This window comes from Carassius carassius, chromosome 24, assembly GCF_963082965.1.
Source record: "Carassius carassius chromosome 24, fCarCar2.1, whole genome shotgun sequence".
Taxonomy (NCBI): Eukaryota; Metazoa; Chordata; class Actinopteri; order Cypriniformes; family Cyprinidae; genus Carassius; species Carassius carassius.
Genome location: NC_081778.1, coordinates 17,875,432 through 17,902,410, shown reverse-complemented (window position 1 = coordinate 17,902,410; position 26,979 = coordinate 17,875,432). Strand labels below are relative to the sequence as shown.

Below are 26,979 nucleotides of genomic sequence, written 5' to 3'. Positions count from 1 at the left end.
TTAGTTGTCAGTTATAAACATCAAAATTAAAATAAATAAACATTTGAAATATATCAGTCTGGGTGTAATGAATAAATATAATATACAAGTTTTACTTTTTGAATGTAATTAGTGAAATAAATCAACTTTTTGATGATATTCTAATTATATGACCAGGACCTGTATGTGTGTGTATATATATATATATATATATATATATATATATATATATATATATATATATATATATATATATATATATATATATATATATATATATATATATATATATACACACACACACACACACACACACACACACACACAGAGAGAGAGAGAGAGACAGAGACGGAGAGAGAGAGAACAATTAACAAAAGAAAGCATTTTTCCAATTTTCCAATCTACATTTATTGTATCTTATATGACAATGTGAAAATTAAATAAGATACTTGAAAGAAATGTCAAAAGTATAACACATTCAAAACACACTTGGTTTTAAGAAACACCAATCTTTCCCAAATTTTAATTTGGTCAAAATGATTGTGGCCCCTGTTTTCCAAGTAAATGGAATGGAAGTAAAGATTGCGTAATATCAATAACAGCAAATCAATTTAAAATAATAATAATGACAAAAAAGAAATACTTTTAAACTAAGGGTCAAAACTCTGTGCCAGATCGTAGTCTTTTTCTAGATGGACTACATGGAGGAGATTGTTCTGTAGTGTGAGAGGCACAGTTAGGAGAGAGCTCAGGACTGTCGGCCGCATGCTTCATGTAGTGCTGGATCATATTCTTTTCAGGAAGGACTTGTCCACAGGTCACACACTCATGAAGCATACCTTCCAACATATCAACTCCGCTGTCTTCATCCCCAATCTCCACTTCCATGCTGCTCGACTCCACATCTTCATTCATTTCCACCTCTACATCGAATCCAGATTCATTTTGCCCCTGCAGACAGTTTTCTGATTTGTCCCCCGTCATGGTAAATTCCATTTGCGACTCGGCACACATCCTGTCAGATGACACCACTTCTTTGAAAAATATCTGATCATTGCTGGTCTTTTTGTGGCAAGTAATTTCCGAAGAATCTGAAACTAGATTATGAGACCCTGTTTGTGAAGAATCCAGTGTCTTCTTTTCTGATTTTCTTTTTAAAGGGGCACAAACTTCTACTCCTGCCATTACAGGCAGGGAGTCGAGGTCCTTCAAATCTGAAGACCTTTTCTTGATGCTGTCACTATCATCCTTCTCCTCCTTTAGGCATGATGGTGTCACGGGGCATGTGAGATTGAGAGATGCAGTATCCGATGGACTCCATTGAAGCGTTTTTTTAATGCACAGCGCATTAGGCTTCAAATTTGAAGTTTTCTGTTCATTCTCTGCTCCTACTTGAGCAGTAATGTTCATTTCCTGATTTGCTACTACTGCAGCCTGTTCACCTGCCTTTATATTTTCTGCACCAAACACTTGAAGAGAGCCCTGATCTTCTAAAACGGTCCACCTCTTCTTTGAGCTACTGTCATGAATTTGCTCAGGAATGAGTGTATTTGAAGGAATGTTGGTTCTGCGGGACTCTACGTTGTCTTTCTCTGCCTCTGTACTAATGGCAGTGCCGTATGGGACCACCGGCATGGAAACAACACGTGGAGCAGATGAGGGTGTTTCTAAGACCAGAGAGGATGGTAAAAAGTTTTTGGAGCTCTGGGTAGGATCTGAGGTAGAGGAGTACTTTGTAGTGGAAACTGGCAGAAGCATGACTAAAGGCATACCTGGAGGAGGCTGTTTATTTAAAGTAAGCTTCCACCTACCATCAGCAGGCTTGTTCTTGTCCCCGAATGGAACCATGTGGACTTCCTTCAAGCTACTGGGGAATGTAGCAGGCGTTGATGCCCGAGCAACAGTCTGGATGATTATGTTAGGAGTTATTTGTTGGATTATTTGTGGAGAGGGACCTGCTTTTGGTTTTGGTTTCTTCACAGCAGCCTGTAAACAGAATTAACAGATTTATATAGCTTGAAGCTCTTTAGGCAGGAGTTTTCAACATTTTTTTTATGTTAAGCATTAATTTTAAATTACATTTTAAATTCAGAGAACCATATGCGGTTATCTAATATTTTTTTTGTTTTTTTTTTGAGCTTTATTTGTTCCTGAGGCTCAAGTGATTGTGTTAGCAGCGCAAGGTTGTGGGTTTGATTCCCAGGGAATACATGTTAGGTAAAAATTTTTGCCTGAATGCACTGTAAGCCACTTTGGATAAAAGCGTCTGCTAAATGCAAACATTTAAATTTAATTTAACTTTATTTCAATCAAGATTTTAATAGTTTTAATTAACAATAACAACACTGGAATTAAACTTATGTCAAATTCAATCAACGTGAATTTGATCCATTTTTATTAATTACAAAACACTAGGTATACTAAGAATAAAAAAAAGAAAAGAAAAGCTTACCACTGGAGGTGTCACAACTCCACATGTCTTCAGGTGGCTGTCATAACCCTGTTGATGAGGGAAGCCCAGGCCACAGTCCTGGCAGAGACATGGCCGCTGTCCCGCATGCCCTCCCATGTGTGACATAAGCATAAGTGACGAGCGGAAACCCATCCCACATTCAGCACATTTTAGGACCCTCTGGTGAGTGCTTCCATGCTTCTTTAATTCCTCAATGCTTGCAAAGACTTGGCCACACTCCATGCAGCGGATCTCGTCTGTCTTGGAAGACAAAGCCCCTTGATGACCCCAGCATCCTGTGTCCTTCTTATGCTTATCAAAGTCCTCCTGACTCTGAAAGAAAACCAAACACGCCATGCACTGGATACTCTCTGGCTTACACTCGTGGTTGTGGTAGAGAGAAGGCAAACGGAAATGGCGTTTGCACTTCAGGCATGTATACGGTAAGACGCCCAAGTGAGAGAAGCTGTGGCGTAACAAAGAAGCCTTGCTGGAGAAGGTCCGATCACAGTCCGAGCAGGAGAAGATGCCTCTGCTGTGCCATTCTAGGTGGCGGAGCAGCGAGTTGCGAAGGCGAAAACTGGTGCCACATTTGAGGCACAAATGTCGCTTTGCCTGTTGCCTGTGTGCTTCGACATGAGCCTTGCATACGTCCAAGTCAGTGAAAATCTGCTTGCAAAAATCACACTGATAGAACTCTTTCTCAAAATGGTTGGTGTCCAAGTGCTGCTGGAGCTGTTCCTCGGTCTCAAAGACGTTTGAGCAAACGCGACAGTGGATGGAGGCCTTCTGGGAGTGGGAGCGAAGGTGCGTGCGGTAATTGACTAACTGGCAGAACTGCTTGCCACATTCATCGCAGCGGTAGGGGCGAACACCCGTATGCATATTTAAATGTTCTCTGAGTAAGAAGAGAGAGGAGAAGGTGAGATCACATACATGGCAGCGATTCTCTTCATTCTCTCCAGATCCATTTGTCTCTGTAATTGAAGAAAAATGTCAGTCAATCTTCAGTTAGAATGGGATGGAAATTACCAACCAATCAGTAATGTTATGAATTAGTTATGAATTACCATCATTTTCCAGCAAAAACAAAATGTTTATGGACTTATTGTTTAGCTGTCAAGGAGTTACATAATTGCTGAACAATATAAAAATAACTATTTATAAATAACTATTTCATTACACACTTAATGACATATACATATATATATATATATATAGCAAATGTAATTTCTGCAGATAAACATTTAGTAAACAAATGAAAAGACTAAAATGTTTTATTATGCATTACATACAGTATGAAAATTGGATATTTATTTTTAGATTTTCAAAAGATCACATTTTATTATTATTATTACAAAAGCTTATGTGCTAAAATGTACATTTTAATTCACAAATTATTTATTATGTAAAGATTAACTTCATATGTTCATATATATACACTACCGGTCAAAAGTTTGGGATCAGAACGATTTTTTATTTTCTTTACAGTAGTTTTTTTATGCACATCAGGGCAGCATTTATTGGATTCAAAATACAGGGAAAAAATGTAATATTGTGAAATATTATGATGTAAAAAAAAAAAGTTTTTTTTATTTTAATACACATTAAAATCTATTTTATTACTGTGATGCAAAGCTGAATTTCATCATCATTACTCCAATCTTCAGTGTCATGTGATCCTTCAGAAATTATTCTAATATGAGTTATCATCAGTGCTGGAAACTGTTGTGCTGCTTAATAATTTGTTGGAACCTGTGATACTTTTTCAGTAATCTTTGATGAATAAAATGTTTGGGGTCAGTAAATTTTTATTCTTTCTTTTTTTTCTTTTAAGAAATTCTTTTAAGAAATACTTTTAAAAAATATTAATATTTTGAATAAATGCTGTTCTTATTTGGCATGATGTTAAATGCTGTTAAAAATATATTTGGCAGCCCATCTGTTGCCATCAGTGAAAATTTTAATGATAAATAAGCATTTCTTAAGGATTGTGTGACACTTAATACTGGAGTGATGGCTGATGGAAATTCAGCATCGCATTGCAGAAATAAATAATATTTGAAAGGACATTAAAATAGAAACCATTATTTTATATTGTAATAACATTTAGCAAAATAAATAAAAGCATTAAATAAATAAATAAAAAGCATTACATGTCTTACTAATCCCAAACTTTTGACTGTGTATATGGGTGTAATTATGAATAATTTTTTTTTGTGGTAGGCAAATAAATAAACCTTTTCTGTGTCAGCAGAACAAAATTATTATTTTTAAATAAGGTAAATAATAAAATCGTGTATAAATGAAATCATAATCTACTGTTTGGAAAATGATGGAGTACCTGACCAGGAAACACCACCGTCGTCACCATCATCATCTTCTTCCTTCTCACAATCATCATCTTCCTCCTCAACATCATCCTCAGTCAAAACTAATTCTGCATCCTCGTCTGTCTTCTCCTCACTAGACATAGCATCATCTGTCATGAGATCAGAGGCTTCCTGGCTCAACTCTGAATATTTCTGTTCCTTATTTTCCTTTCCCTCTTTCCCGTTTTGCTCTACGTCATCATGTCCCTGTTCTGTCCCCTCTAGTCTTCTTCCTCTTTTCCACAAACTGCAAATGACTTTATCCTTGTGCTCTGTGGAAATGATTTTGGAATCGCTTTGAGCGGTTTCTCTATTACTTGAAGAGTTATCTTTGAAAGGAGTGGAATACTGATGGTCCTGTAGAAAGCTTTTGTCCGCCGATGCACTCGCAACACTGCAGGCTTCTTCATGACCGTTTGCAGGCGTTTCAGTCTCTGGTTCTGGCTTTTCAGTGACATTCTGGGTGGGCAAAATGTTCTCTTTAACACTCGGTGGTTCACAGACAGGAAAATTCCAGTTTGAAAAACCCAACTCTGTCAGCTGGATATCGAGGGTAAACTCTGACATGGTGCCTTGAAAAGAATAGGAAAAACTGTCTGTGCAAGTTTGTTCAGTTTTACTGTCAAAACATTAAGGCAATTAAGGGTTGTAATTATTATTATTATTTTCCATTATTATATACATATGACATTACTAAGGTGGTGTTATAGCAAAAGAGGTATATTCTGTTTGCAAAGAAATTAAGCAAACAAAGTGTCTACAACATTTAAGATGAACTACATGCTTAAAGACATTTTGTTCTGTCAATGCAATCACTACAGTAAATACAGAAGCAAGCTTACTTCGTTCATATTACCTAGAAGTCTTCGACGAGCATTTGAAAGCAGCTTCGCTTCAGGATCTAACGTTACTGTTCAGGAATGCAACAATCAATCCCAGTTCATGCCGGGTTTATTAACTGCTCAGCGACATCTATTAGGACAACAAACCACAAATGTATAATGCGTGATTGTAACAGCTGCCAGTGTTAAAATGGTTTAGTCACGAATCAAGCTCAAATCAGGTTGCGCAAGCATATGTAAGAAATAAGGTGAGCCACTGTCCATCCGATACTTCCGGTACAAAATGCCCGAATATAAAGTGGATGTTGCCATCTGCTGGAGGGAAGCGTTAAAGCTGCTCACAGCGGACGTGTTTCTCTCAGGTGCTGGAGGCCGGTGTCCTGCAGAGTTCAGCTCCAACCCTAACCAAACACATCTGAACCAGCAAATCAAGAACTCACTAGATATACTTGAAGCTTTAAAGCGTGTTGATGAGGCAAGCTGGAGCTAAACTCTGCAGGACATCGGCCCTCGGTGACCCCTGCTCTAAATTGTAAGTATTAATATAATTGTATTATAATTATATTATTTGATTTTCCCGTAGTAAAATGTCAGCAGTAGAGATCCTGGATACCACAGTTCTTTCTCACAGTCCTCTTTCAGGCTTTTTCTATTTTTATAATCTAGAATGCAAGAAAAATGCATCTCTGGAATTATAATTTTTTTGCCTCAACTGGTTTTGCTCAAAGGAAGATTTTTCTAGCTTTCCAGTGTCGCGGAAAATCGTATGCCTGTCCATGAACACGCTTTCCTGAAATCATGTTGCAGTTAATCAAACAAGCTTTCCTTAACCTCTTAAGTTCTATTCTAACTCCAAGTACGCCGAGTTTGCTCACAAAAGGCTAATGGAAATGTAATGAAAGGGAAAAGTTTAGTCTGATCAATGCACTTTTAGCTATATCCACTTTGCCCAATCTTCATGAACCATAATAGATAGATATTTATTCTATAGATATGTTCAAGCTGATCTTTTTAAACGGCAACAGATTAGTGTGCAAAATGATTATGCAAATATAATATTAAATGATTTTTCATTTAATGCTTCACAATTAGGCAGAAATGTTATCATTACCCCAGAATGATGTATGGCAAAAAAGGCAGAAACTTTAATGTGTGATAGCGATAATTAATCATCATGGAAATTCTCTAAGGGTGCACCATAAATAATAATAAAACACTTTCAATTAATTATTCAGACATTTACTTCACTCAGACTTCACTTCGTCTCAGTTGTGGGTAACATTAAAGTTCAAGTCAAATGTCAAGTCATACCTGTAAAAAATAAAACATCTGAAATCAAATTTAGTCTGATCTCGGCAGAAAACATCATTTAGTAAATCTTTCCACTCACCATTGTATACACTTCTAAAAATAATGTAAAAAACAATAACACATTATATTCAGAGATTAGAAAACACTTTAAAATTTTTCCGAAAAAATAAAGAAAACAGCAATATGAAGCCTTAGACAATATAATGAGGCTTTTCTATGGGTTTCTCTTGATGGTATAAGTTACAACATGGTTACCCAACAAATGAGAATTCAATCAGGGTATGAATCCTTTCCATGCCAAAGCGAAGTACAGATGTCAAGATACAATGAGGCAGTTAACCATGAACTCACTACCCTTTGAGTTTCCAGTTTTCAAATAACATGTTCACATAGTGTTGATCTCTCAAGGGTCACACAGTTGAAGGATCCTCTGCTATGTTACAACTTAAAATCTAAAGTGAACCCTGTCCCCACCTACATTTCCATACACAACATTTTTAAAATTGAATTTGTCTTCGGTTAACATACACCCTCGAAATTCTCCCAAGCTGAATTATCTCTTTCCCACTGGCTTTTCTTCTTTTCCATGACTCTGTTGATGAGCCTTCAGGTTACTTTCTCTGCCAAAGCTTTTTCCGCATGTGGGGCAAGTATGCCGGCCGGCACTGTGTGCCCTTGCCATGTGGGCCTCCAGCTGCTCAGGTCGGTTAAAACTCTCTTCACATTCTCCACAGGCGTGAGGCTTGCGCTGCGTGTGCTTCTCTTTCTTATGTGCTCCAAGCTGCGCTAGGCTGGGGAAAGTGAGGTCACATTCAGTGCAAGGGATCTGCATAGCTGCTTTATCATCTTCTGCCTTGGGCTCCTGGGTAGATTTGGCTGGGCGTCCTCGTCTTCCTCCTGTCTTCACTTCAGCTGTGGCTGGTTTTGCAGAAGCATCTTCTGAATGGTTGGTTTCCTCAGGTTCCTCTGCTTCTGCCTCATTATTCGTTTGCTTTGCTTTCTTCTCAACTGGCTCAGTTTTTGGTGGTCTCCCTCGACGTTTGATGGCGGCACTACCGTTGCAGTGCCGGTCGCCTGCATGGTTCTCCTGATGTTGCAGGAGCTCTGCCTCTTCTTCAAATCCCCTGCCACATTTACCACATCGGTAGGTCTTAGTGGAATCCTCTGGATCCTCTCCGTCCATGGGCACGGGGTGCTGGGCCAAACGATGGTTACGCAAGAGTCCAGGGCTTCGAAATGTCTCGTTGCATTCTTTGCAAACAAACTGACGTTCAGGACATACTTGCCGCCGATGTGTTGTTAGCTTGTGGAAAGAAAGTGGCACATGTTGAAATACTAAACAGGCTTACAATTAGAATCAAGGCATATGTACAATACATAGCTGGCCATGCTCTCAAACACTACGATAACAATGGCATAACGTATTTAGTGACTGTATATTACCTATTTTTGGTAATCAAGTAAAATTTTGAACAATAAATTTTTATGCAGTACTTAAGATACTTAATATTAAAAAAATCAAGCATTTTGTGTTTAAAACTCCTCTTACCTCTGAGAATGTGCGGAAACATTCTTGGCAATGTGCACATTTGAAGGGCTTGTCCTCCTTGTTGTGGGTCGACTGATGTTGTGTCAGTTCCTCAGAAGAGGGGAAGGTTCGATCGCACACATAGCATGTGAAAAGAGTATCACACTGTTGATGCATGACAACAGGTTTGTGAATATACAACGAAGCAAACCAAACTAATTTAAATTTTAAAAAAATATAACATGGGTGAATTCACATCACACAAAAGTATCCATTCAGCACAATGATTTAATTAGACTTAGGTAATTTATATATTTGTTATATATGTGTGTGTGTGTGTTTATTGTATTAGTTTCAGTCGTTTTGCCAGAAAAATAATTTATTTGGTACAAATGTAAAGAAACTCTGATTTTGCTGCAGAATATGTTGGCAGTTCATTAATGAAGCTCAACAAATTAAGAATGTAATCACCAAACAAATGTAAAAAAGTGTAAAAGAGTGAAGCCAGTGGTGCTTTTCAGATTTAGTGGGAATAGGATTTACATAAAGTAAAAGACTGTTTCTCTCTGCTATCCTACTTTATTAGTCATTTCAAATGGGTTATTGGAGTGCTCGCACCAACAAAAAATATATCCAATCATCTCTAGGGACATCTGCAAGCTTCTGTGAAACTCAGTGGTGTTAGAAGAACGCTTTAACAACAGACACAAAGCAACACATCCTCTCTCAATTTTGAAAACTGATACTAGCAAACTAAACTGAGAAACCATTCTAGAGTTTGAACCAGAAGGTTAATATTTTTAGAATATTAAGTATATTAATTTTGTTCTGATCAGTTACATTTATTTTATCCAAAGCTGCTTACAAATGAGGAATACCAAAAGCCAGAATCTAGAATAGTGCTATAATCTAGTAATAATATTATCTAGAAGCATGACCACATCTACTCAAATCAAACTGTGAATGGTGTAAATATGTGCTATGGTGCTATTAAAGTAATGCTTCAACTAACCTGTTGAAGCTGCTGTTTGTACTCTTCCCGATGACTCTTCTTCATATGCCTTTCCTTGGCTTTTGAGTTGCAGAATGTAATAAAACATTGGAAACACTGGAGGCTTTCATGCTGGTCTGAATACAGAGAGAGAGAGAGAGAAAGAAATTTAAACCAGTATGGGAGGCAAATGCTTATTACAAGTTTATAACCAAACTATATACCTAGTGTCAACATATCAACATATAAAATGGGCTAACAGCAGACATTAAAAAAGCATTTAAAAGTATAACTTACAATGTGACTTTAGAAATGTGATTAAGTATAGCACAATATTATTAATCCATTAATATATGTGTCCTGGAGTATTTCAGTAATCCTGTTTTTTATTATTATTATTTATATCTTACTCCAGGACTTAAAAATATATTTTTTTTTCCATCCCAGCTTTTAAAAAATGCAAAACACCATTCACCATTACTCTATTTGAGAACTGGCATAACACTAGCTTTATGCAGCAGGTGACCATAAGAAACATACATTTAAACCCAGAGGTATATGCATAACTGATCTAGGATATTCCTTCACACTCACATGACTGAATGACAGGAGGTGGTGCATGTTGCTGAATGGAGGTGGTGTAGGTATCCTCAATCTTCTCAGAGGGCAGTTCAGCAGGGGCAGCAGCCTCTCCTCCACCCATTACTATCTCCTCTATATTCAGTATGTCAGAGTCCATTATGAGGGGTAAAGAATTCAATGTATGCCTGCTGTAAATACAGAAGAGATGACAGTCAATCAATCTAGCCTATGTTTACAAATATGTAACTTACAGTAAACGCATTGCAGTGTGCAAGTATAACAAAAACAATTTATACATTTAAAAAGCGCCACTCAAATTATATAACGTAAGGATGCAACTAAACCATTTTCTACATCAGTTCTCAGATATAAGTTTTCACACTGCGGCTGAATAAGCAGTCACTTGAGCCACTGAAACACAACATAGTAACGTAAACACAAAGAGCTCAACTTCACAGCATACTACAAATGTTGTTCATAATATAAAAATATGGTTTCATTTTAGAAAACGGGGTTAGGAGACCAAACATCTCCAATCGCGCGTTTTAGAGCCGCCTACCGTTTGTTCGCATTAACTAAGCTATGCTAAGCTAAATGCTACCAGCTAACGAGGCCTACAGCTTCTGTAAACCAAACAAATGCTATGTAGCTAACTAGCTCATTACCTAAAGTGTTAAATTAGTCCCACTACCAATGCATCGAAACCGCTGTTAAAAAAAAAAAAACTTTAGCCGTTTGAATATTTGTATTTAACGTTAGCTGCTATTACATTAGCCAGCAGCTGAGTTCGAGGTTGAACTTGGTGCAGACTAATATAGCCAAGTTCGCTGGCCAAAAACAAAGCCTAAAAAAGATGGGAAATTTATATTTTTAGTTAATTAAATTTCAGTCTTAAAAATAATGTAGCAGAACCGTTACCTTATAGAGAATATCCTTTTTGCCTGGAGGGAAAAGGCATAAGCCAAACGTACATCTGAAAATAAAGGGGGCGCAAACGTGTAGTCAGTAACCCGCTGTTAAGACTAAAAAAAAAAACCTGCATCACGTGCCAAGTTGTCCGCTGTACTTTCCATTGTGTTCAAGAGCAGAACAGGTATCGAGATGGCCTGTTTGTCGTGCAAAATAAGTTAATGGCTTCTTAAATGAGATAACAGTGTTAATTGCGTGGCCCTTATATAAAATAATTGCATATCCAAAGAGAATAACTATACTATAACTGAACTAGTTAGATATAAATGCATAAAAGTGTTTATCATAAACACCAAGCAAAATACTATAAATGTAAAAGCTTTTATTTTATACAAATAAATTGATGCCTTTACAAAGCACAGCAAGCAGGAATCAACATAGTCGGGAATTAATAAAAACATCACATTCTAAAATGAAACCAAACAATGAAGAAACACATTAAATTTTTTGGCTAGGCTTAAAATATAATATTTTTTTAGTAGGAACATAAAAATTAAATATAACAATCACAATATAACATTCCTTATACATCGAAATGGGTTTATTTGACAAGAATAAGAACTACAACACCTGGACAAGAATAGACATGGATGGTTCAGGATTAGTTTTGAGTCATGATGAGCAATAACTTAATCTTATTTAAGCAAATGCGTAAAAGTTTAAGTTAAAATGGGCACAATCTGTATGCCTCATGAAGACCCCTCACTGTGAAACTTCAGGAAGCAGTTGTGGTTTCGAGAAATGCACAGGAACACACAGCATTTAAGACACCGCACATGTGATGTCCTCTCACAGCCCCCGAATCGACACCTCCTGGCCTCCTTGCCCTCTGCCAGCTGCTCTGGCCAGTGCCCAAAGCCATCAAACCGTGTATGTTCATCAGGCAAAGGGGTCTCATGAACCTGAGAAGGTCTTGTGTTTGTATCTGGGCCATGTAGTTTTGGAGCAGGAGGGCAGGGAGTTGATGAGTCTTGTGCGTCAACACCACTGGAGAGAATTAATGCTTTGGCCACCTCCAAACGAAATGCCATTAGTGATAACAGATCTGTAATATGACTGTAATCTTGGTTGTACTGTATCCATGCATTTACTAAAACCAGATCGATCAAGTCCCAGAGAACAGACTGCGGCCAAGCACTGATTGCCGAGTTTGTGCAGGGTGTGCGATAAAGACTTCTCAAGTCACGGTTCAGATTTACAACCTTAATTGCTCGCTCAAAGCCACTGACAAGAGATGTTGAACGAGGTTTTTCTTTTACGACTGCTGAAAGTATAAAGCCATGATGACATCTGAAAAGCTTGAGTTTTCCATCCGAGCTCACAAACTCATCACCTATTTGCCCTCTTGCCCCACCAACCTTGCCAGCACTTTGCACACCAGCAGCTAGAAGATGCTCTAGCATAGAAGGTGTAGAAAGATCTGATTTGCAAAGAAACACCATCCCTTCATTTCTCTCCTTACCTCTAGAGACCATTTTCTCAACTACATCTTCTCTATTGGAGTCGTCTACACTCAAGATGAAGTCCACAACCAATCCTTCACCATTTATGACAACTGTGTGAAGTAATGAATGGGTTGGGTGTCTTTGAAAGGGAAGGGGGTACTGGTCGACTCCATAGTTTCCATGTCGCTTCAGTGCCCGACAACAGTCTTGAACTCTTCTTATCAACGGCATTACCTTCCACAAAGGATCTGTCTTTAAGTTTGTGCAATTATGTGCCTCCCCATTACTGTGAGCTTCATTACTCTGTCCTGGCTGGTCTCTATTCCTTTCTTCAGACTCCTGATCACTACTCGTTTCGACTGAAGCTCCACCAGAACTGGCCAGCTTCAATTTACGAGCAAGCTCACAGAATTTTGAAGCTGACATGGCATCGGATATTAGAGGTACTTGTGTGCAATCTTCCCAGTAGAGCTTTGTGCTTGGAAACTTTGTGGTTTAAAAAAAAAAAGACAGAGAGACACCAATAAGATGGAGAAAATATATTCTTAAAACATACCACTGATTAGACTAAAATCAATACATTGTATATTTTAAACATAAATTACATTGTGAATGTAACAAATTTTTTTCAACACAACTTCATATTTATTATTCTATAATTTTTGCACACTTTTTAAACCTTGCACTGATGTTTAACCCAAGAAAACAAAATGAGCAATAAATAACTAAACGACATAATAATGGTGCAAGTGTTTTTAGGGCACTAGAAAAATCCACATAATAGTAATTAAAACATGCAAACAAATAAAAAAAAAAGTCAAACAAATTCATATTATTTAAGAAACCGTCATAGAATTATGCATAGATTATGCAAAATATTTTTCTATTACTGAAATGTCAAGGACAAAGTTTGTCACCATCTTTTGTGAGTTACCCACTTTTCAAATGTGGTCATGTACTAACCTTCAGAGTTCCCATTGCTATGTGGATTCCCACATACTGTGCAACCTCTTTTTCTGTAACGAGGTTTGGCAGTTTTGATGTTTCCCTTGTGCAAACAGCAATTTCATTCCATGTGTCCAAACTAAAATACTGATTAAAGTAGTTAATGGGCTTCCAGTTGAGCTGCCTCTCTGGTTCTGTGTGTCTTGTTGGAGAGGCACCCATGTTTCTGAAAAACAGAGAAAAAATGGCTGTTAAAGACTGCTGAGTGACAGTAATTTGGCACACCCAGAATTTTATGTTATGCCAACAATACTCACGTTCTACCACTTGGACCACATCTCTCTACACCACTTTGATGTACTGTACCAGTACTCTGTATTCCATGGTAACAGGACATCACAATGGTTTCAGCTTCTGGTTCAGAGTGGACATTATCAGCATCATCCGTGTCTGAATTCTCTGAAAGGAATTCTAAAAAGCCTTGAGTTCTTTGCTGTTCAGCACTAACATCACCTACAAATACAACAGAGCACACTCTGAAATTAAGCTCATGGGAGAGACTACACCTTAAAGCATTACACTACCTATTATTTTATTTACCCTCTTCAGGTGCTGTATATAGATGTTGCATGTCCATTTGTACCGAACCTACCCTGACTTCCTCACATTCTTCAATTCCAGATGAAGTCCCTACAGGTGTTATAGTTGAGAAGTTATAGGTGGGACAGATTAAAGATGATGTACAAAAACACACATATGTATTCCATATGGCAATTAACTCATAAATACTGTTATTTTTTCTTATATATCTTATAAAATCCAGCACAGTCTCTCACCTGCAAGTTCCCCCAAATTCAAGAATGTCTGATACACTTGAGGAGGCTCAACTAAATGTTCCCTCTCTTCCTCCTTAACAGGATAAAATATGCATTGCTTGCTGTAGGACTGCAGGGGTACTACATGAGAGTCCGAAGAGGTGCCATCTTTGTTCCTATAAATGGTCGTATCTAAAAGAGGAATAAAACATAAGAAAAAAAAAACACAAACTGAATTTTTCCACAAATTTGGGGGAAAAAAGTACATAAATATATAAAATATAACAAAAAAGTTTTAATGACAATTTTTTCTAGAAAGGGTACACTAGAAAACATTCTGTAAAATGTATTTTCTTGATACTGGTGAATTAGCACAACTAAATGGACATAAATAAATGAATCAAAGTTAATAAAAAGCATTTTAAATGATTAAAGGTTTAAATAGTAAAGATTTTACAGACAAGGGGCAACAACTATTTTCCTTACACAGCTGTATTAGAATAGAAACTAACATGTATTCAGTTAAATAATTTTGTTAAAACTGACCTTGGCATGTAACGCGATGATGATCCATGGGCTGGATTGCCTGAAACATCTCATTTGAAGTCAAGTGGTCTTCTGCTTTGACAAAAAACATTTGTACTCCTCGCATAGCACCACTCTCAGAAGAAATCAGACTGTTTTGAGCCAAATTTGATGAACGTTCTTCTACTTTCACATCAGCTGATGTGTTAGCCGAAGTCACTTTACTGGTATCCAACGAGGAGCTTGCCTTTAATGAGAACTTTAGGTAAATATGATACATAATACATTACTTGACACAATAAATACTTAATACTTTCTAAAAGGGTTTAAAAGTCAATACTCAAATGTTAAAGGACAACATCTGAAGAGTCTAATAAAACATGCAAAACACTCACCCTAATCTGACTTTGGGTGTTTGGATTTTCCATATTTCTCTCCCGAGCAGTCAAGAACTTTTCCAGTATGATTCCAGGTGAACTTCCGTCTCGAACTAGCTCTCTAGATTCTTCAAATGAACTGTCTCCAGAGTTTACAATATCCATTACACTTGTGGTAACAGAATCCAACTCAAAAACAACCTGTTCCTCAGGACCCTCCTCAGAAGACAATGGTTGACAAGTTTCAGAGGCATTAACTCCATTCTTGTCATTTTCTTTGCTCTTTCCCTCCGGAGTATCAAGCATACACAGATGATAGAGAACTTGGCATTCTTGTGGCTCCTTATTTCCTTCTATTTTCTTTTTACTTCTGTTTTCTATGCTAGTTCTTCTTCCAAATGGTCTCTTGCTACGGCTTCTTCCGACTGCTTTCTTACCTCCTAATGCAGAATGTTCTCCCATCACTCTTTTATGATCATCAACTCTACGTACAAGTACCTCCTCTTCTTCTTGCTTTATCTCTGGTTCAGTAAGAAAATTATGAGTCAATTCTACACTGACATCTTTTGCAGACTGAGAACTTCGATTGTGCACTTCATTTTCAAGCTCTTGAGAGTCACCTGAAACATTATGAGTGTTATGATTGTCTTCCACATGGTTTTCACCAACCATTACTAAATTAACCTCTGAAGGCAGTTCTTCTTTAATTTCTTCCTCTGCTGCATCTTTGAGTTGAGCGCAAGATGTTTCTGTGATAGACTCGACCCGATTACTCTGTGCTTTTTCTGACACATTCTCACTAGTATTATTTGTGTGCTCCTGGGTCACAATTCTTTTGCCTAAGGCTGGGGTTGAAGCCTGGGAAGGAATCTCACAAGCTTCTAAAGGATTCTGCTCAGGAGGCTGCTTAAGTCCAGAAACAATTCCTTCAAAATCTTTGACTCCTGCTTGTTCCTTTCCTTCAACACCACCAGAAGCAAGTGTCAAAGAAGGAGACGGACTTAACGCTGGGAATGATAGTCTTTCTCTCACAATCTCCCCCACCTCAGTCTCCATGTCCCAATCGGTTGCAACTTGAATTTCAAAGACATTAGGGGAAATACATGTTTCATTAGGACCAGGTCTTATGATTCGTTTTTTAGCAACATCAAATGTTTCATCTGGGAAGGACACCTTTCCAGCTGAATGCCAGGATGCCATGTGTTCCTGTAAAGCAGACACTTCTGAGAATGTCTTTCCACAGTCCTGGCACCCAAGGGTAATTTGAAAATACGGGGGGCTCAAGGCAATTTCCTGGTCTGTCTTTGTAGGAGCTTTGCGTTTCCGTACAATTTTGGGCTTTGTAGACACAGAACCAGGGCTTTTCTCAACAGAGGGCATTTCACCTGATTTAGTTTTCTTTTGGTGTGCTATATTCAAGGATTTGATTGTTGTTTTTCTTGTTTTTTTCAGTACCTTATCACACTTGTTTGGGGGTGATTTCTCGAGTTCAGTAGCATCCAACTTATGCACCTTCAGCTGAGGCTGCTTGTGGCCTTTTAATAAGAGCAAAGCTTGTTTATCTATGTGAGCCAGGTCTATAACATCAGGTCTAGATTTTCCCTTTGTAACTTTATGATTGGGTAATTTGTGGGTATTCTTCTTAAAGTCATCACTTTGGGTCTTCCTAACCTTGGGTTTCTTGGGACATTTGTCTTCAGATTTCTTTCCCTGCTTCTTTTTCTTTTGTACAGGTACCAGTGTTTCATTTTGGTGAGCCTCCTGGACTGAGTTTGCCTTCTTGTCCAAACTTATTTGATTCTTTATTTTTCTGTTCTGGGATTTCCCTTGTTTTGTTGCTTCTGTTTCTGCCAAAACAGTGTCTAATGAATTAGTAATTTGACCCGTTGTCTTCACTGCTGCTTCTGAAGGACTTTCAATCTCCTTTCCTTTTTTATCTTTTTGCACTTTTTGGTATAAATCCAGTTTATTGACATGCTGAGACAATATAGGAACTTGATCTTGATCACTAATTTGCTGGTTCTGGTTTTGTTTGGTTTTTGAGGTTATTACCACCTTCGGTTTAGAGGATTTTTTCTTCTCACTTGGTCCGAATTTGACAACAAGCTTTTTGCTATTTGCCTTTTGACTTTTTTTAGTAATTACTTTTGATGAAGTATTAACTTTCTTGGTTGAGGCTAGCTGACCATCACATACTTTACTTGCTTCCTTAGTCTCTATTTTGTCAGCCAATTGTTTCTTAGATTTTTTTTTCTTTGTTGGAAGTTTCTTCTGTACAAAAGGGAAATCCTGTAAGCTGGCTCTAGTCTTGTCTTGTGTAAGCACAGAGCTTTGTTGAAGGTCAATTACGGTGTCATTCTGCACACTGTTGAGAGAATTGGGCTGAGAATGTGGTTCCACTGGCATGGATGGCTCTTTCTCTGATTCAGATCGGTCCTTTTGAGCTTGGATTTCCTGAAATTCTTGAGGTTCAGTTAATTTGACTATATTACACGGTTTACTTACCACCAGTGACTCAGATTCCACTAACAATACTGTTGAATTTAGCATTTGTGCAGGACATGACATGTCTACATGGGTAACTGTTTCCTCCAATACTACTGTATCAACTGGCACATTGTCCTCCTCCACATGATGAGTCTTTGCAGTTTCCGGTTGAGGAATTAAAGGTTGTTCATTGTTTGTTGCCAAAGCTGCAATGCCTTGTGTGAATGGAAAAAATTCCTCTGCTATTTGTGCCATTTCATTAACAGAATCATTCTGGGGTTTTTTACTCTGTAAAGATGTTTGATCCAGCAAAACTGAAGTATCAGTCTGTACTGGTATAAGTTCAAGGTGAATTTCATCCATTTCTGTTTGGACCTCTGTTTGTGTCAGTTCAACAGCTGTTACTTGGGTCTCTGAGTTTTCTGATGAAATATTTGCTCCCTCTTGTGATAGAACGTTTTCCTTTTGTTGCAAATCTCCAATTTCTGCAGACAACTGAAGGTTAATTCGCTCTGTTTTTGAGTCTGTGTCAGATTTCTTACATTGCGTTGGCTGAATGGTTGATTTAGTAAAATTCACATGTAATGGTTGCATTAATGGTTGTTGATGGGGGGACCCAAAGTTTTGTGGCTGCAAGGGCAATATAACCAACTGATTCACTTTCTGTACATTCCCAAGTTTCTCAATTAGCCTTTTTATTTGCACAGGATCCAGCTTATCCATTCGCTCTGTTTGTCCAACAGTTTCAATGATGAGAGTCTGTGATTGTCCATTTGCGGTCTGTGTCAGAGCAAGTCCAGTTGGCTTTAGTTGTGGCACCATCACATTACTACTTTGTGACTCTTGAGAGTGTTTATTTCTGATGTGAAGAAGTTGTGCTTTAGAAGTCTTGAAGACTGCAGCACACTGTGAACATGGGAATTTCCTCACATTTTTCCCTGTAGAAAAAGAAAAGTATAAAAGAAATCAAATTGTCAGCACAGCAACATTGACATTTAACAATCTGCAATGACACTGAACTGTTAAATATTTGATTTTTAATGCGAGTGATGAAAGCACAGTATAATATAAGGGTGCACAATTTATTGAAACCCTATTAGTTATCAGCAGATAATAGAATTTGAGTTATTGGTATTGTGCATTTAAGCAGATATTGGATATAAGGTTACCCATGAAGTCTTTTTAATGCTTTAAGGTTTTGGTCATTTACCTTTATCCCTCTTTTTCTTTGGATTGGCTGAAGCATTTGTCTGGTTATCCTGGTTATCTTCTTTCTGATGTTTTTCTAAGTGGTGCTGAAGAGACTTTGATGCAGAAAACTTTCTACCACAGTGTTTGTGTATGCAAACAAAAGGCTTTTCCTCTGTGTGTGCCCGTTGGTGGTATCTGAGCAAAGTAAAGGTTTTGAAAGGCTTGCCACACTCTGAACAGGTGTATCCATGTTTGCTGAAGTGAATTTTTTTTTTGTGACTTGTTAGTTCACAGGATCTGTAGAAAGCCTCACTACAAAAAGGGCACTTGAATCGCTCGTTACCTGTGTGTGTGCGTTGATGGGCCATGAGCTCTGTGGATGTGGTGAAATGCTGATCACAAACATAGCAAGTAAAGAGAGCATCTCCCAGCATGCATTGCTGATATTCTGCAGGGTGGTTCATTTTAAGGTGCCGTTCTTTGCTTTTGGAGTCACTGAAGATGATGTGACATTCTAGGCACTGCAGTGAGAGTTGGGATGCTAGAAGTTGGTATTAAAACAAAACAAAATGCATTTTAGAAAAGTGAGTCATACCACTGAAAGAGCACGTTATGACAATTTTATTAAAAATGTATTTATTAATAAAATATAATGAATGAATCGTTCAAAATAAGACCAGTAATGTGCATTAAGAAAATAATATCAATTTCAGTTTCATACCAACATTTGTGAATATATAAGAGGACTGTAACAATATTTAATCTAGGCTAAGGGGAAACACATACGAGTCAAACAACTTACAGGTGAGAGGTATTACTTTGGCCATGTCAATTTTCAAAGGGTTAAATTTGTCCTTCTTTGGAGGGATGATCTTTCTGTTGGCATTGTCTACTGTACTTCCAGTTGATAGTTTAATATTGCCACAACTTTTTGGTGTTTCATTTGAGCTTATCGTCTCTACGGGCATACTACTTTCAGCCATACAGTCTGATGAGCTTGTTTCATTGAATGCCTGCTCACATCCCACTTCTATCACAGTATTCGAACTCGACTCAGCCAGACTTGTCTGATTTTTGCAATGAAAGCTTTCAAAGTTGGCAGTTTTATCTGATCCCTCTTTAACGGCTTCAGGTTTTGGGCTTTCCTCTTCTGTTGCTACAGGAAGTGCACAATGCTCCACTGTTTCCTCTACAGGTGTTACATGCTCTATTATTGGTGGTGCCGGGACATAGATGTCTAGCTTCAACTCAAGGCCACGGTTTGGTTCTGTACCCTCTGAAGCCTCTTTTCCATGTACAAAACTATCTAATGGTGCTTCCGAAGGAGACAGGCGGTCTAAAAGTGGAAGCTGCTCATTGTGCAGATTTGCTTCAGAAGCAGATGGTTCACAGAGTGGGTCATTAGTAAGTTCCATGCTGTTCAACTGTTGATGTGTTAAATAGAATTCAGATCTGTAAAGGTCTGCTAAAATAGAAAGAAAGTGTGCAAGTTAATTTAGAGGAATAAAATACACATCCAATGTGCCAATGCACCATACAGTTTTGAAATAACCAAAAAAAAGCCAAAATTGACCACTATATAATTGTATAACTATGGATTCTTTAGACATGTTAGCATGTAAATATAAATAATTAGCATAATGGAAGAAGTGAGACTATAAATTAAATGCATTTTGATTCTTTGATAATAACCTTGCATCTCCAAGCAAGATGCAGTTGTACAGTGTTTTCTTCTTAAGTAAATTAGTGTTTATGAATGATTTGATTAACTGACTCATTCAAAAAAAATGGTTCCTCGATCAAAGTAACCAACAGAAAGAGTCAATGAACAATCCCCACCACTAATGCACAGACTGACAGCCTGTCTGAAACACACACAACACATATGGACTCAATTTTATGGAGTGACACAAACAGTGAAAAGTGCTGTTGGATTATACCAGCCCTTTCATAGCTCAATGAAACTACAACTGTCTTCGTACAGAACAGTTAGATAAAATAATTGTGGAAATGCAACCTATGCACTGAAACATTCATGTGAAAAATTAATTAATAGTAGTCGTCTTTGTAAGTTTTACAATACAAAGAAACCAGTACAAGTGGTTATTGAAGTGATAAATCTGTTGTCTATGAAGGTACATCATCACTAGGTTTTGAAACATAGCCCACTTCGCAGGTTCATTAAAATAATTTGAGCGACGAAGGAAAGAGAAGCCAAAAAAATCACGACTACAAGAATATTATGTCTGTTTACTCTCATTCGTGAAGTGTAAGATCCTTCTACGTTTCGCCAACAAGAGGGTTTGCTGTTCTAACCCATTGTGTTCAAAACTGCTTGTTATGGCGCTTGCCTGTGCGCACAGCCATATACATGTAGCGGCATAACAATGAATTAACTAATATAAGCCCCACACTCACCGAGTTCCTTTTTCCATCCTCCCAGCGAATTTTCTAGTCAACGTGTCCTTGATAAACCATTGGTTTTGCCGTTATATGATGGGCTTCATGCGAGATCGTCATTTCACTACACTAACTAATGCAGGCTGTGTGACGTCATGCACAAACTGAGATTATATGTGGGAGTTGTAGTTCACAGAAATAGTTGTAGTCCTTGAAATAAATACTCGAATTTTCAGGGATCTCATCGCACCTCAAAGAATGGGCGAAATGTAGATGTATGTTGATATTTATCCAAGATATTTAATCAGAGCATTATATAGGACATAACACTGAGGTCACATAAGTGGCCCATTCTACAGAATTGGTGCAAACTGTCCCACAAACAAAAAACACATTTAAAAAGCATTTTAAGTATTCAAATCTTAGATGTTTATTAAGATCCTTTTATTCTCTATCTAACATTTATTAAATAATAATTTTTTGGGTACTTTCAATTGGGAAGAGGTTGTCCTGAACCCTCACCCCTAAATCAATCAATAAATTTATGAAAATGACATTGAAATATATATATATTTTCCTTTTTATTCCATTGTTGTTTTAAAAAAAATAATGTTGTTAAGAAAATATGAAACTTTATTTTATTTTTTTTTAAATGTGTCCCGTATTTTCATGTCACTAACGAACCAGCATGTTTCTTATTTTTTACAGATATCAATAGTTGAATGTAATGTTTTAAATACTGACCTAATTGAAATAAATAAATAATTTTATTACGTGACATCTCACCCTCAGTGTGGCCCCATGCAGAAACCAAGCACTGCAGCCCTGCAGAAGAGCATTTGGTCACCACAGGTATTGGTTTACATACTCATGAAAGATGGCAGGTTGTTTCAGCCTGATCAGCATAAAATCATTGTTATATGCCTGATCATTATAGTCTGGATGTGGAATCACCTTCTCTGCCCTGATCCGCTGCTCTGTGCCTTATTCAGCATACACATTGTGCTCTTCCAGGAGGACAGAAAGATGAGAAGCTCTGTTTGACAAGGAACTTGTGGGCTGTAACTTTTATCAGCAATATGCCTACCAACATAATACATCTATGGATACTCAAAGACATTATGGTGATGTCAAGTATTATAGGTAATAAAAAATTTTTTTATAACCATTGATTTCATTGTACCCAATAATAAACAATAAAATATATTGTTAATTTTTCCTTTTTATAAATAAAGCGAGGACATTTACTCACGTAATATTGAAGTGAGCAGCAGAAATAACTAGGGGTGCACCGAAATTTCGGCCGCCGAAAATTTTCGACCGAAATAGCATTATCGGTTTCGGGCCGAAATAAAAAAAACAGCCGAAAACGTAAACCGAAAATGAATGTCACCCGCCCCTCCCATCCGTGAGCAAGCGCTTAGGTTTCACTCACGGTCGAGCTGTTATCACGCGTCTGCCTATCAAAGATTAAGCATGTCAAAGGGCTGTACAAAAGCTGCACAATCGATCGGACCAACCAACACAAGTTTCGAAAACGAAAACAGGGAATCGATTTTAACGGCCTTCTCTCGGAGCGCGTCCAGCTCGTCACTATACGCTCGCAGCGAACGCGCGTCACACAGCAACTGCAGGTTCTGACACACACACACACACACACACACACACAGACAGAGCCTATTAGTGCATAATATCAATGTAGCCTTCAGTAATGTTTTTCATTGATGTTATGGCAGTCCACATTGCTGACTTGTGCGCGTCTCAAGCGCCCTCTTTACGTTCGCCCTAATGCCTGTTTAGTTGTCGGTGGATTTGCCTATATTTGGCGTTGAAAAACGGATCAACGCCAAATATAGGCAATTTACTAACGATTCATTGAACACCTTGCCTAGGCCTATGTCTCAAAAATCGAACAGGATTTTTTTTTTCACAAAAGTGACAGCCCTATACGAGAGGACACCAAAGTTGCAATATGTAACATTTGTTCTGCAAAAATCTCCAAAATTGTGGATTTTTTTGCACAATTTTTAAAAAACTATTTTATTTGATGGAACATAAAACTTGAAGAATAATTATTATTTATATTTATTGTAAAAAATATTTTATGTTTTGTTATGTAACTGTTAATAAAAGTTTTTTCAATTCAGATCCATTAAATCCAAGCAATATATATATACGTTTTTAAAAGAAGCCATTTTCGGCTTCAGTTTCGGTTTTCGGCCAAGTGCATCCTAAATTTTCGGTTTCGGTGCAGAATTTTCATTTCGGTGCATCACTAGAAATAACCCATCTTTTACTGATCAGAGATGCTCCACACCAGTGTTGCCCATTAGATGTAAAGTAGACTTGCCAGGGATGGGAGTTGGGTGGACATTTATAACCTCCAATAATTTTCTTACCTGCGCTACAAGCTTCTAAAAAAAAAATTTAATTATTGAACACAGAAAAAAATATTGCATGTAATTTTTCTGGTATTTGTTGGTATGTCATGTTTACAGTTAATCTATTCATTTTTGTAGTAGTAACGTTAAAGACTATTTAAGGAATATTATTGGTCAGAATAACAACTGAAATGGATAATAACTAAGAGAAATCTAATTACCCACAGCCAGCAAAGCATACACGATAGACATCATGGCAGTGGAGGAGAGGAGTTTGCAAAAAGATTCTGCAAAGTTCAGGAAAAGGATTAATGTTTATAAAGATGTGATAAATGTTAGTGCCAGATATTAATGATTACTAAACCAATAATAAACTAATACCTTGTGCAGTTAGCTGAAACTGTAGTGGCTGTGTCCAAAAGCAGATTGAATGATCATATAAAAATGAAGATATGTATATTTTTCATGGCTCATTTAATTAGCAAATTCTCTTTATGTGTTATGGGCTGTGTATGCAGGCGTGGGAATCAGACGAGCGAGGAGGATAATAAATCAAAAGAGGAGTTTAATAAACATCAATAACTTCAACAGAGGTAACATAGACAATCGCGGACAGGGAGGAACTAAACAGACCGGGTTTTAAACACAAGGGAGGTAATCTGGGGAATGGAGAACAGGTGGGGATTAATCAATTAACTAAACAAGAAACTGGACATGACCAAAATAGGAAAACATAAAGTCTATGAATGTAACAATTTGCCCCCTCCCGGAATGATGCGTCCTCGCAACGAAAGAGAAATTCCAGCGGAGGGAGGGTGGGAGTTCTGGAGCTGGGCGTAGGGCAGGCAAGGGGCAGGCAATGGAGAGGAAGTATGGAGCATGGACCCAGGGTGGAGCAGGAGGGAGGAGCCAGGGAGGAGCCTGAAGCAGGAGAAGCCAGATGGTCCTCCAAAGACCATCCAAGATGACCCACGGTGGAGTTCATGGTGGGAGTAGCCATGGTGAAAGAGGGGCTGACGACACCAGGGGGCCGTCTGACGGAGACTGCACCAGTGGATCAGGAGCCCAGGTTGGAGCCAAGCAGGCGGAGAGCCAGGGTGAAGCCGAGGATCCGGAGGGCCAAGGTGGAGCAGAAGGCTCAGGCGACCAAGGTGTAGGCGGGCCCGGAAGGCCGCTGTGGAGCCGGAATGACTGAGGAAGGAGGCGGAACCGGAGGAAAGGAGGAGCCTGACAGAGCCGCTGGGAAGGAGTGACGAGGCGAAGCCAGAGGAATGGAGTCCCGAGGCAGCGGATGGTCGACAACTGACCAAGGTGGAGCCGGAGGGACGAGGGAACCCGGTGGAGCTGGTGGGATGCTGGGCCACGGTGGAGACGAGGGAGCTAAGAGTCAAGGCAGAGCCGCTGGGTCGAAGGACCGAGGTGGAGTCCAGGGCTCGGAGGCTGGAGGCGGAGACAGGGAATCCTTGCGCCAAGGCAGAGCTGGAGAATGGAAGTCCTGAAGCTGACCGGAGCGCCCCGATGGCGCTGACTGAGGGTGAGCTGTGGGACTGACTGGCACCAGCGGAGATGAGGTTGAGGAACTGACTGGTCTAGGAGGAAGTGGAAGAGGGAGGCTGGGAGGGAACACAGGAGGATCAGGGCTGGGCGGAACCAGCGGAGACACAGGGGATTCAGGAATTACCTCCACGAACCAGTCTATAAGGTCCATTTGAAAAATGTCCATTAATTCCTCCATATAATTTACAGAAACCAGATGCAGCTCACCCTCAGTGGCGGGAGTGTGGGCGGGGCTTCCCTCCAAGCCCCAGATCTCCACTAAAACTCCCTCGGGAACAGACGATGTAGCCGGCTCACACACCTGGTCAGACGTGGGCTCAGGCAGTTTGCTCCGTCCAGCTGGATGGCGGCTGGCTGGTCTCTGGTTCGGGAGTGGGGCTGGAGATATCCTCTTCAGTGGGGCCGACGGTGAATGGGGATCCATTATTCTCCAGCACCCACTCCACGAAGGTGGCGAAATCCTCTCTGGGACCGTTCACTGGCAGGCGTGCCTTACACCGCTCGCTCAGGCCGGTGTAATAAAAATTAGAGAGCGAGCGGTCTGCGAAGCTGGTAAGGCACGCCAGATCGATAAAGTCCCGGGTATGGTCCTCCAGCGAAGGGTCCAGTTGCTCCAGGCACAGGAGTTGGACTGCTGGGATAGCCATTCCGGGAGAGGGAGAAAACAAAACAAAAAAGAAAGAAAAACGCCGCTTAATTCACTTTTCGGTCCGCGATTCTGTTACGGGCTGTATATGCAGGCGTGGGAATAAGACGAGCGAGGAGGATAATAAATCAAAAGAGGAGTTTAATAAACATCAATAACTTCAACAGAGGTAACATAGACAATCACGGACAGGGAGGAACTAAACAGACGGGGTTTTAAACACAAGGGAGGTAATCTGGGGAATGGAAAACAGGTGGGGATTAATCAATTAACTAAACAAGAAACGGGACATGACCAAAATAGGGAAACAGAAAGTTCATGAACGTAACATTATGTGCCTCACCTACATGATCTGAATCGGAAACACTAGAGTCAGATGATTTCATGTCATATAAAGATGTAGTCATTCTCATTCTCATCATCACCTTTTCCTCTGCATCCTTTTTCCATTTCCTTCTTGATCAAAACTCTTAATTGCTCCGAAGCTTTTTTTTTTTTTGTACATAAAAATTCTACAAATGTTTTATTGTTGCATTACAGAAACCAGATGCAGCTCACCCTCAGTGGTGGGTCAAATATTAATTCTTAAAACAATGCCAAATTGGTCCCTCATCCAAATCAGACAAACAATTGATTAAACAAACATTAAGTGCCAAAATTTACTCAGAAAGGAAAAATCTATTATTGTAATTTTGAAAGCATCCAATAGCCTTGGCTGTCAAGTAATTACATTTAGATTATTGCACATATGATAGCTTTAAGGCACATGATGTCTAAAAACAAGCATATCAAACTTCCTGTCTTGCATGCTTCATTCAATGCATGTGAAGCTCAGACTCCTCCTGCTCCGGTTACTGCTTTTGCAGTTTCTCATACAAATTGTGGCTGCCAGGCCAATTTTTTGTTTAACACATGGACAGACTTTTTTTATAGAAAATTTCAACTCAAAAGAATATATCATGTCCATCCATTTATTTGGTTAATAACCCACGTAAGTCAGTCATTATCACAAAATAAACACCTAGAACAGTGCCTCCTGATCACTGTCCCATTACACTGCCCGGAAGAAACACAGAGCCGAGGATAAGCGAAATAGTACTTTATTAATCCAACACAGGGAATATCCAACACGGAGCGCTGAGGAAGACACATGTGGTTTGTAGACCCAACAAACACAGACTGAA

General features: G+C 38.7%; 3 protein-coding genes across 4 annotated transcripts; all 3 read right to left on the bottom strand.

Annotated features, from left to right (window-relative positions):
- Window positions 1–362: 362 nt before the first annotated feature.
- On the bottom strand, window positions 363–5,941 carry LOC132103038 (zinc finger protein 408-like). Of its 2 annotated transcripts, none has more exons than XM_059507837.1 (4): window positions 5,646–5,941; window positions 4,776–5,375; window positions 2,432–3,408; window positions 363–1,965 (listed from the first exon to the last, which is right to left on the bottom strand). In XM_059507837.1, the coding sequence occupies exons 2-4, from the start codon at window positions 5,368–5,370 to the stop codon at window positions 637–639; spliced, it is 2,901 nt and encodes a 966-aa protein (XP_059363820.1). In that variant the 5' UTR covers window positions 5,371–5,375; window positions 5,646–5,941; the 3' UTR covers window positions 363–636. The 2 variants fall into 2 exon arrangements, with proteins under 2 accessions (XP_059363820.1, XP_059363821.1); XM_059507838.1 differs by having other exon boundaries at window positions 5,660–5,940.
- A 927-nt stretch (window positions 5,942–6,868) lies between these two features.
- Window positions 6,869–11,126, bottom strand: LOC132103049 (zinc finger protein 497-like). Its single transcript, XM_059507857.1, has 5 exons — window positions 10,976–11,126; window positions 10,070–10,245; window positions 9,497–9,612; window positions 8,506–8,649; window positions 6,869–8,259 (listed from the first exon to the last, which is right to left on the bottom strand). The coding sequence occupies exons 2-5, from the start codon at window positions 10,212–10,214 to the stop codon at window positions 7,510–7,512; spliced, it is 1,155 nt and encodes a 384-aa protein (XP_059363840.1). The 5' UTR covers window positions 10,215–10,245; window positions 10,976–11,126; the 3' UTR covers window positions 6,869–7,509.
- Window positions 11,127–11,335: 209 nt separating this feature from the next.
- On the bottom strand, window positions 11,336–21,372 carry LOC132103497 (uncharacterized). The gene is made up of 10 exons (XM_059508626.1): window positions 21,230–21,372; window positions 19,614–20,276; window positions 18,831–19,352; window positions 15,152–18,558; window positions 14,778–15,015; window positions 14,253–14,399; window positions 14,017–14,106; window positions 13,734–13,929; window positions 13,435–13,642; window positions 11,336–12,957 (listed from the first exon to the last, which is right to left on the bottom strand). The coding sequence occupies exons 2-10, from the start codon at window positions 20,224–20,226 to the stop codon at window positions 11,716–11,718; spliced, it is 6,663 nt and encodes a 2,220-aa protein (XP_059364609.1). The 5' UTR covers window positions 20,227–20,276; window positions 21,230–21,372; the 3' UTR covers window positions 11,336–11,715.
- Between the last annotated feature and the right edge of the window lie 5,607 nt (window positions 21,373–26,979).

What these genes read in the sequence shown, in the direction of transcription:
- LOC132103038 (XM_059507837.1), bottom strand. Translation starts at nt 5,370, where the DNA reads ATGTCAGAGTTTACCCTCGATATCCAGCTGACAGAGTTGGGTTTTTCA. An exon ending in CGGTGGTGTTTCCTGGTCAG is followed by an intron (nt 3,409 to 4,775) that starts GTACTCCATCAT and finishes CTTCAATTACAG; the next exon opens with AGACAAATGGATCTGGAGAG. An exon ending in GAGTTGTGACACCTCCAGTG is followed by an intron (nt 1,966 to 2,431) that starts GTAAGCTTTTCT and finishes TTCTGTTTACAG; the next exon opens with GCTGCTGTGAAGAAACCAAA.
- LOC132103049 (XM_059507857.1), bottom strand. Translation starts at nt 10,214, where the DNA reads ATGGACTCTGACATACTGAATATAGAGGAGATAGTAATGGGTGGAGGA. An exon ending in ACCTCCTGTCATTCAGTCAT is followed by an intron (nt 9,613 to 10,069) that starts GTGAGTGTGAAG and finishes CTCTGTATTCAG; the next exon opens with ACCAGCATGAAAGCCTCCAG. An exon ending in GTTTCCGCACATTCTCAGAG is followed by an intron (nt 8,260 to 8,505) that starts GTAAGAGGAGTT and finishes TCTTTCCACAAG; the next exon opens with CTAACAACACATCGGCGGCA.
- LOC132103497 (XM_059508626.1), bottom strand. Translation starts at nt 20,226, where the DNA reads ATGGAACTTACTAATGACCCACTCTGTGAACCATCTGCTTCTGAAGCA. An exon ending in ACACCCAAAGTCAGATTAGG is followed by an intron (nt 15,016 to 15,151) that starts GTGAGTGTTTTG and finishes ATTTACCTAAAG; the next exon opens with TTCTCATTAAAGGCAAGCTC. An exon ending in GAATTTGGGGGAACTTGCAG is followed by an intron (nt 14,107 to 14,252) that starts GTGAGAGACTGT and finishes TAACACCTGTAG; the next exon opens with GGACTTCATCTGGAATTGAA.